The 10,702-nt window shown below is 31.4% G+C and overlaps 1 protein-coding gene across 1 annotated transcript; it reads right to left on the bottom strand.

Moving 5' to 3' along the window:
- Positions 1-7,208: 7,208 nt before the first annotated feature.
- Positions 7,209-9,544, bottom strand: LOC145072405 (beta-caryophyllene synthase-like). Its single transcript, XM_079018822.1, has 7 exons — positions 9,458-9,544; positions 9,082-9,355; positions 8,620-9,001; positions 8,227-8,445; positions 7,994-8,132; positions 7,659-7,907; positions 7,209-7,505 (listed from the first exon to the last, which is right to left on the bottom strand). The coding sequence occupies exons 1-7, from the start codon at positions 9,542-9,544 to the stop codon at positions 7,209-7,211; spliced, it is 1,647 nt and encodes a 548-aa protein (XP_078874948.1).
- Between the last annotated feature and the right edge of the window lie 1,158 nt (positions 9,545-10,702).

Below are 10,702 nucleotides of genomic sequence, written 5' to 3'. Positions count from 1 at the left end.
TCGTATTCATTAAACTAAAATCATGCTGCAAAAAAAAACACAAAAACAAATTAGATAACTAAAAAATATACTTTTTTTTAAATATATTACGAACTGCAAATACTTTCTTAATTACTAATATATATATTTCCGATAAAAAACAATAACATACACATATATAAACAATTTTCCAAGTTATACAACAAATATATTTACGATAGATCACAATATCATACATAATTATATAAATATTTTCAACTTAAACATATTTTCAACTTAAACAAATTTTCAACTTAAACGACAAATATATAAACAATTTTTATCTTTCTAATTAAAACTAACATTATATAACCATAACCATATAAACAAAAAAATTTAAAAATAAAACGACAACCAAACTAACAATTTTGCAAGTTATACGACTACTTTATACAAATTTTTCAACTTATACGACAAATAAAAACAATTTCTAACAATATATATACGACAAATTTTCAACTTATAAATGTTATACGACAAATATATATACAGTTTATATAAACAATTATAGGATAAAAATTTACAAGATTTCAGGTTATACAACAACTAAAAAAACTACAAAAATAACAAATTGTAAACATTATCCACGCAGTCTCTACTTGTCTCTACTTGCATTTAAACTTCAAGTATACTAAAAATATACTAAAACTATCAAACACAACAAAATTACCCTTTTTTAACACTAAATAATACAACAATTGATAAAAAAAAATAACTTTAAACATTAAAAGAGTTAAAATCTAACCATATTTGCGGGATTGTTGACATAATCCTCCATTTTCTTCAAAAACTAGCCAAAATTCCGAGAGAAGCCCAAAGTTAGAGAGAGTTTTTGTGTAGAGAATGGTGAAAATGAAAAAAAAAAAAAACGTTTTTATACCTAAAAAACACCCATTTCGCAGGTGAGAAGGCCCCATCTGCGAAATGGGCATCTCATCTGCGAAAGTACAAGTGCCTGAAGCACAGCTGTGCTTCAGGCACTTGTACTTTCGCAGATGAGATGCCCATTTCGCAGATGGGGCCTTCTCACCTGCGAAATGGGTGGCTATTTTTGTAATCCCGATTTTTTTTGGCTATTTTTGTAATGCAATTAGTATAATTGGCTATTTTTGTCATTTTCTCTTTTTATTTTGGATGAGAAAAGAATTTAGAATTAAAAGAAATTGAGTTTTGGGGTTAAAAGTGTAAAAATGAGAAATTTGAAAGAGGGAATGAGATGTTAAGTTTAAAGATTCGAAGGGATGACACAAAAGGCTTGCTAGCCGACTTGGTAAGGCGCGAGCTTGCTGAACCGGAGGTCTCGAGTTCAAACCCTTGGAACTCCAAATGCGCTTCCTAATTTTTTATATGCGAGACTGCTGAGTGCGAGGCTTCTGAGTGTGAGGTGCGAACCGGAAACGATGCTGAGCAGTAAACTCCGAGCCGCAAGCTCGGTCCGTAAACGTGCGAGGCCTCAGACCGTAACCTCTGACCGCGAACTCCTTGGACCGCAAACACCGGCCGCAAACACTTTGGAAACCCTAGCTGCTGGCCGCCACCCCCTCGCTGATTACGACCAAAAACACCGATTTTTCGACTTTGAAGCTCCAAAAGTCGATCAAAAACCCTTTTTTTTTTTTTTATGAAAAACACGAAGAACAAACCCCCCTTATTTTTCAGAGATCTATCCAAAAACGCAAGAATATTTCGAAAATAAGATCAAATAATGCCCCAAATCTGACAAATTTTCTGATACGACTTGGCTCTGATACCAATTGTAAGTCCCTAATCTGCCCGTGTATCAATCAGATCCGTTTGATGGTGCAGAATCTCAATCAAACGGATGATGTCAGATCAAATAGAAGAGAAGGATAAGAAGTAGATGATGAATCTCAATGTATTAATGAATAGAATGATGATCCAGATACAAGAGATTCACACACACACACACACACTAACACACAATAGTTCTTCTGTCTCTTTGGTCGTAAACTCTCTAGGATTCATCAATCTCTACTCCTCACCCTAACACCTATATTTATACTTGGAGAAGAGGAATAATATGAAAGCAAAGTATAAACCATATTTTGACCAAACACATTGCCCTTGTTTATCCTTCTGATTCTTCGTCTCTCTTTTGGGACTTCATTCTGTCTTTTCCCTTTCGATCTACTTTAGCCTCACTGACCACCTCCTCCACCGCCTTCCTCTCCAGTGCCGACCACCTCTTCCACCACCTTCCTCTCCAACACCGACCACCTACTCCATCGCCAAAATCCCTACCATCGTAGTTGTCATCCACTTGGGATAACATCGCCAACTAAATCGATCACCACCAGGTCAGTTGTCTTCCTTTAACCCTAAACCTAAAAATCATCTACATATCATAGAACACAATAAGCTTCACATTCAAGAATAAATTTCGATTTTTCTATACAACAACATAGCATCAAGCTTAGGCATTCAAGAAATCTATCAAGGATAAATACGAGATGGAAATTGAAGAATATACATCATATGTTCTATATATTGATGTGATTTAGGTGTATCTATAATTTTGAGTGTGGTTAATTGGGTCGAAATTGATGATAGTAACCTCAATAAATTGATTTTTTTGTTACAACTTCAAACAAGATTTTGTTGCTATTCCTGTTTAATCTGTCAATGTCAAACCCGATCAATGGTTTGTAGAAATGGGTTTCGGGTTTAGAAAGATGATCTTGGATATTTTATCTTGGTATGCTTTATGTTTACTTTCACTTAGACATTTTTATTTTAACTTTCATATGTGTATGTGGAATCAAGATTGAGAATCAAAGTCTTGTTGGGAATCAATAAATTAGGAAGTGAAAAACTTCAAAAACAGTTTGAAGATAAGAGAAGACATTAGATACTGAGAATCAAAGTTACATGAAGATATTACAAAGGTGTTATCACATAGGGATGATTTGATAAATCAAATGGAAGAAATGTCTGAACAGATGGGCAGATTTTCTAAAGATGATGAGTTATTACAATCCCACATACCAAATTTGCTCGTGTAAGAGAGACAATGGGATAAATTTCACATGGACCAAACAAAAAGTTTATTAAATACGATGTATAAGCTAGTGTTTCTTGGAAGTTTGGTTGGAAGTTACTTCCTTAAAAGATAATAACATGTTCTTTGGATTTTTGATTGGAATTTAGCTCCGGTATGCATGCTAGTAACTACTCTGTATGGTGCTTCGACCACAAATTGACAATATTACCTGTATTACCTTTTTTAGTTTAAAAAACTGGTGTTTAGATATAATTATAAGATTTTAGTATATGTTTCTATCCTTTTAATTGTATTGTTTCCAACACATTGCTGTCAATTCATATTTAATACAATTTATCTATTTAGTCATTCAATGTTTCATTTTTTTAATTGTGTGATCAGAAGTTGAAAATGTGCATTTTAAAGTTGAATGCTATTGTTGGTACTCTCTATAGGATACTATTTTGGTTTGGATTTTCAGCTCTAAAATGGAATATAAGAAAACTAGGACAATTTAACTGCAAAAGGGAAATATGGTCTTTACCATTTTTACGGTTCTGGTTGAAGAAATTGGTATAGTCCATAGAAACGATTTTTGTTCCCTTCTACAGGGTATTTTGGTCGATTTAAAGGAACCATTTAGATGCAACTTTAGTAATTTGTTTTGTACATGTTGACATCACTCCAACTGTTATATGACTAAAATAAGTCCCAAAAGTCAAACTGATATATAACCAAAACTCATTTGATGTAGGCAATTCCAATTCCAACCGTCTTCAAATGGAAATTATGACATTTTTTTTTTGCAAAAGCTGTCCCAAACTTTAATAATAACTTATGCAGTTTAGGTAGTTGTCAATGACTTTATATAAGTCAAATGGTTGACTAGTCAATAAATAGTATTTTGGTGAAGACTATTCTTTAAATTTAGACATACATTAGTACAAAAAGAATGACCATTACGTAATTATTGTCACACATTCAATGACCATACTATAACTATACTGATCATACACTATATTTTTTTTGTGACAAAATTTACTTATTGACACACATAATAATTGTAATCATAACAAAATACAACTTACACTCATAATATTTGTTTTTTTTTTCAAAGCCAATTCATCATATTTTGACATACATAATAAAGGCACACGATTATAAACAACTAAAAGTAACTTTTTTTTTCTTGCTTTTACTATTCACTAGTAAACACCATCCTATGGACACATAAATATTTAATGTGACCATATGTATAACCTATTAGCTATATTGGATTTCATGTGGCTAAAAAGGCACCATGATATAGAAACATATACAATTGACTCATGTCACCATATATCTGTTTATTGTGTCATATAAAAAAAGTATCATAATGCTAATCAATAATCGTGGCTGATGGTGACATATGACCACATTGTTCGAGTGTGACTAATAATTGTCACATTTGGTATAATTAAGTATGGTTAAAATTTTGATTATTTATACAATGACCACACAAACTAATTTAAAAGTATCCAAAAATAGTCTCTAAATTTTTTTTAGTGACCTTTAGCCACACTTTTAATAAAAAGTGTTACAGACCGCTTTTCAAAAAATGTGACCGTAAGTCATTTTCGTACTAGTGTTGTTTTATCCTATATAATGTATAATAAATTGATGTATTTTTTTTTTGTTTTATCACCATATTATCCACATACATGCATAGATATTAATATATAAATGTATCGTTTGTTTTATCAACTTATTATTTACATACATATGTATGTGTATGGGTATAATAAGTTGATGCCACAAAGAAATGCATCAATTTAGTAAATTGATATATCATATAGAACGAAAAAACAACGTTGAAGGACCAACAATAAAAAAATGATTTTTTCTGTGGGTAATCCGTGGAAAATCACCCACAGACCGAATTCGTTTTTTCATTTTTTTGACCATTAAATGTTGTTCTATTCGTCCTATCTTTTATAAAACTTAATCAATGGATGTATTGACTTGTTTGTTCAACTTATTTTACAAAATGCACTTAAACATACATAAATACTTTTATACATGCATACATACCTAATAATTCAGTATACTCCATTAATTCATCAACCTAGTAAACTCATACATACATGCATGTGTATGTATATATATCTAATAAATTGATAAAACAAAGAAATAAAATGATTTATTAAGTTATGTTAAGCATGAAACAAAAAAAAACAACGTTTGAAGGTCGAAAAATGAAAAAACGATTATGGTATGTGGGTAATCTGAATCACCCATAGATTTCCCACAACAATGAAGAGTTTTTCCAATTTTGACCATTTAAGGTTGTTGTCTTTGTTTTATCCTTTATAATGTATAATAAATTGATGTATTTGTTTGCTTTATCATCATATTTTCCACATACATTTATACATACTTAATATATAAGTGTATCGTTTTTTTTATCAACTTATTATTCACATACATATGTACGTGTATGGGTATAATAGGTTGATGGATCAAAGAAATGCATTGATTTAGTAAATTGATAGAAATATGAAACGAAAAAAACAACATTGAAGGATCAAAAGTGAATAAACGATTTTGATTATGTGGGTAATCCGTGGAAAATCATCCACGGATTACCCACATACCAGATTCCTTTTTTCATTTTTTTTACCATTAAATGTTGTTCTATTCGTCCAATCTTTTATAAAACGTAATCAACTTATTTCACAATATACACTTAAATATACATAAATACTTTTATATACACATACATACTTAATAATTCAGTATATTCCTTTATTTCATTAACTTAGTAAACTCATACATGCATGTTTATGTATATGTATCTAATAAATTGATAAAACAAAGAAATACATTGATTTATTAAGTTATGTTAAGCATGTAACGAAAAAAAAAATGTTTGACGGTCGGAAAATGAAAAAACAATTCTAGTATGTGGGTAATCTGTGGATAATTACCCACATATTTCCCACAACAATAAAGAGTTTTTCCATTTTTGACCATTTAACGTTGTGATCTTTATTTTATCCTTTATAATGTTTAATAAATCAATGTATTTCTTTGTTTTATCAACTTATTATACACATATATGCATACATACTTTATAAATCAACGTGTCATTTGTTTTTTCAACTTATTATGCGCATACATATGTATGTAGATGAGTCTAACAAGTTGATGAAACAAATAAATGCATTGATTTAGTAAATCGATAGAAATATGGAACTGAAAAACAACGTTTAAGGGACGTAAAATGAAAAAAAAAGTGTTTTTCTATGGTTAATCCGTGGAGAATCATCCACGCTTTACCCACAGAGCAGAAGTGTTTCCCCATTTTTCGAAATCTGTGGGTAAGCCGTGGGTGACGGCGATATTGTTCCCACGGATTTTTCATAGATTTCTTTCTATGGGTAATCTGTGTGTAATCCGTGAGAAGTACTTTGTAAATTAAGATTTTTCGAGTCGTGGAATATCCGTGGCAAATGTGTGGGTAATTACCCATGATTTTTTCCATGGTAATTTTCGTGGGTGAAGATCTATTATGTAGTAGTGGTAGATGTAGTGTTTTTATGTTATTCTAAGTTGTAGTATTTTCCGGTACTATTTATAAAACTTAAAGTGGTCTATAAAATCATTAAAAGTTATATTATTTATCTTTTTCATACTATTTTGCATTTGTTATATAAAGAAATCAAGATACATTTGATATACAATTTACACAATATAAAACAATCTGTAAAATCATCAGTTAATAATATAAATAACCAATGATAGGTTAACTATAAGTTTTTTTTTGCTACTAATTGGTTTTCATTTATAAATATTAAATTAAAATTTGTTAAAAATTATTATTTTAATTAAATAGCTATATTTCTGCGCAACCACGATGATTCGCCTTGTAACTTTATAAAGTAAGAAAGCAATTATGTTAAACATGAAATAATTTTTATTATTGAAACTTAGGAATACAAATAACAAAGTGAAATCCGATAGAAACATGTACCGTAATTAATACATCTACTTTGGTTATTAAAAGGCGGTAATCAATCATTTGAGACTATCAAACACCAATGGAAATCTTATTCAATGTCCGGACTTCCACAATCATCCATTTTGAAGAAGATGGACTGATAGTTTTTGAGGGTTTCAAAATACACTACCTGGCATAAAGAACTGAAAGTCATATACTCAAAGCACGAACAAACAACGACTTGATATGATTACTCAGTTCTTCTCCCACATGTGTGAAACCATCAATATTACTGTCGTAGAGAAGATTCATTGTCCTTGCGTAGTTTATGAAAAGCATTCTTAGAGGCAACGGAACATCTTTACACACGAGGCATTCTTTGGTTATATCTTTCCATGCATCTTCGATTTGCTTGCTTAATAATTCATGGACATACTCTACCGTAACATCATCATGCTTCATGTAAATTTCAAGACTAGATGCTACATGCTTTCTTTCTTGCTCTTTCTACATATGTAGTAACAAAATCTATTAGTCTTTCAAATTAAACTAGCTAGAAATCATACAAAAAACCAACTAGTATTTTCATACTAAAAAGGACCATTATTAATCACGTTATGAAGCAACAAAAATAACAAAGCTTTATAACGAATATTTTACCTTGTGGCCAGCAATATCATTCATGAGTCTACCAATTACAGATATAGATTTTAAAAGAAGAGGTCTATTGATTGCCCATTCGATTGACTTTTTTGTCGCAATATCACCCATGCCGATAATACATGTTATAACATCCTGGCTACAACCGCTATTCATGGTTGAAATTGACATGTGCTCTTCCTTTGTTGGGATGTACCCCTCATTTAGCCATTTCCCCTCTGTCATGTATGCGCTAACAGATGCTTTCATCTGTACATGACATTGTGTTTAGTTACATGCTTATGGAGTATCTTAATTATGAAAATATATGACAAATGAAAGGTGTTGGAACTGACAAACTCTTTAGCGTAGTTAATGTAATGTGCTTTTCCCTCCTTTCCAATGAGTTCTTCCATTTCTTTATACATATCCATTATTACTTGGTATATCAGTTTCATGTATTCTGGGAGCACATCTAAGCATGAAATCGACCACCTGTAATTGATTTACAAGTTGATTGATTAAAAGATTTTGTTTGAAGGATCTGTCCATTAGTCTACGTTCACCTTAATTTGTGCTGAGTGCATACCTTTGAATTGCTTCGGTAAAGATCTCAAGCTCTTCGTAAATCCCATAAGCATCATACGTGTCATCAAGTAAAGTTTGCATGCATATCACTTTTGCTAAGAAAACTCTAGCATTAGAATATTGTGGCTCATGGCATACACAGACTGCCCAAAAGTAGCATTCAACAACTCTGTCTCTTGCATAAGGCAGATTGTTTGGGACATCAAGACCTTTCCACCACCTATTAAAAATAAATACACGTGTACAAGTCTGTGAAAACAATCCAAATATGCAATAAAGAACACTTAAAATTAAAGGAAAGAACATAAAAGATTTTGGTTAATTTTGATATATTGAGAATGAAACTAAAGAGGGAGCTGGGTATAGGTTAGGGGATAAAATTAAATGTATATACTTGGAAACATGGCTAAGCTCCTTCTTGTGCAGCGATTGAAGCAAGTTGAACCCTAACTTGGCAAGTTTAAGTAAAGATTGGTTATGCGAATCTTGTTGTTCATAGAAAGGAATATAGTGTAACGCTTCTAGTCTTGGCATCCTTTTTCGTATGGGTTGCTTTAGTGCCTCCTGTATCTGGGTATATAAATTAGGGCTGCTGTAAAGAGTATTGTTTGATATGTCACCAAGACGAGATCTTGTAAAAACAAGAGCATCGTCTAGTACAACTTCACCTTGCACCCTTAAGTACGTTGCCTCATACAAGTCAAGCATGCATTGAACATCATTGGCTAAGGATTCCTTAAAATCTCCATTTTCGTCTTTGTAGTTATTGCAAAAAGCTGTGTCAATTCATATAAAAGAAATCATTAACGTTCGTAGGATTAGAATAAAATGATAATTAGGGAGGATATGTACTCACCACATGTAACATTAAAGCCATGTTGACGCATGAGTCGAAACCAAAGGGAAGAGCTATCACCATTCCATTCATCACCATATGTATCATAAATATGTTGAAGGGCCTTCTCAATCTCCTCTTCAAAATAATAGCCTATGCCGAGGCGTTGGATTGCGTCAATCAACCTCAACAAGTTTGTATGCTGTGTAGGAACATCAAGCGCTGAGGCTAAATCTTTCCGCACTTGTTCCTTCAAATTAATGACCATTTCTTCTATCTCGGGTTGCTCTACTTGCTACATTCACTCATAAATCATAATCAAAGTTTCTGTAATTAAGCATGCAAAGACATAGAAATAAATTTAATTATATGATTTTGTACGTAGTAATATAAATACCTCGTCAGTAGTGAGAAACTGATCTCCCCAAATGGCAGGAGGAAAGTTGGCAATTGGACGAATAACTTCCTCTTGTTTTAAAGACATGTTCTATGATAAATATGAATATTTGTATATTAAAAGATTTGATGTTTTCATAAAGAAGATTCAACCCTATTTATAGGAAGACGATAACATGTTTTCAGCACATTTTATATGATTGGTCAAATGCTTTCACTAAGACCTTATGATGTCTTACGCGATAGATTTTTTTTTGAACAATTCATAAGTAAGAAACTAGAGGGAAAAAAGTGACATAATTCTTAAGCAATAGATATTTGTTATTATTAAATGAGATTGTAGTTTTTTACAAAATTTTTGGTAGAAACTTGTAAAAAAAAAGATATATATTATACGAGAAAAATTAATCTATATCTACTTATAGTATTATAGAAAATAACCTTTTGGAATTAAGTCATTGCTTTTTTTTTTCTTTACTTAAAAAATTACTTTTAAGGGCTTCATATTTTAATTTTGTCCGGGACCTCAAATTGATTTGAATCGGGGCTGCATTAAAATTATATGTTTATATAATCCTATAGGTAAAAAAAATGTTATTACACACTCAGATCTCTCAAAACCATATAATCCAATACAAATTATCAAATTACACTATTCGAATTTATTCGAATAATAAACAGCTATAAACTCTTTATATTTTGTAGAAACGGTAACTTTTATTAGACAAAAAAGGTTGAGAGCCACCTCAATTCCTCAAGTGGGATCAAGTATAGTTATTTATATTTTTTTTAAATGATGATTTTCAATAGAGGATGGCAGCCACCTCAAGTGGGGTCAAGTGCACCCCCGACATAATTAAGGTGCATCAGCCCCTGTCAATAATCTCCTCTAGAATTACATATTGTATTCTTCAAATAATTTGAGTCTGTAATAACATTATAACATGTTTAGATTTAGAAATTCTTTTGTAATGATAATGCATATCTTCTTTTTGAAGGCTCCAAATAATGCATTGTTAGGCTTAAACACATGGATACCATCGATGTTATTACCAAGTAAAATGTTTTTTTTTGAACGGCAAAGTTTATTGGCTACTGCGGCCCCTGCTTCTTCAGGCGGAACTCCAGACTCAGGAGTTATTCGAAATGCTGCCAAAATATAAGTATCCAACGATTGAAAAATAAGCAATTACAAAGTACAAAGTACATGTTACAAGAAAAGATAACTGAGTTTTGATGACAACCT

Source organism: Lactuca serriola, chromosome 9 (genome assembly GCF_051521515.1).
Source record: "Lactuca serriola cultivar US96UC23 chromosome 9, Lser_US96UC23_V15, whole genome shotgun sequence".
Classification (NCBI taxonomy): domain Eukaryota; kingdom Viridiplantae; phylum Streptophyta; class Magnoliopsida; order Asterales; family Asteraceae; genus Lactuca; species Lactuca serriola.
The sequence above is the reverse complement of the archived record's forward strand: the minus strand, read 5'-3'. Positions and strand labels throughout refer to the sequence as shown.

Bases quoted from the DNA above. Each gene is read 5' to 3' on its own strand.
- LOC145072405 (XM_079018822.1), bottom strand. From the start codon at position 9,544: ATGTCTTTAAAACAAGAGGAAGTTATTCGTCCAATTGCCAACTTTCCT. The intron at 8,446-8,619 runs GTATATACATTT...TATTTTTAATAG, and splicing joins GAGCTTAGCCATGTTTCCAA to GTGGTGGAAAGGTCTTGATG. The intron at 7,506-7,658 runs GTAAAATATTCG...CTACATATGTAG, and splicing joins ATGATATTGCTGGCCACAAG to AAAGAGCAAGAAAGAAAGCA.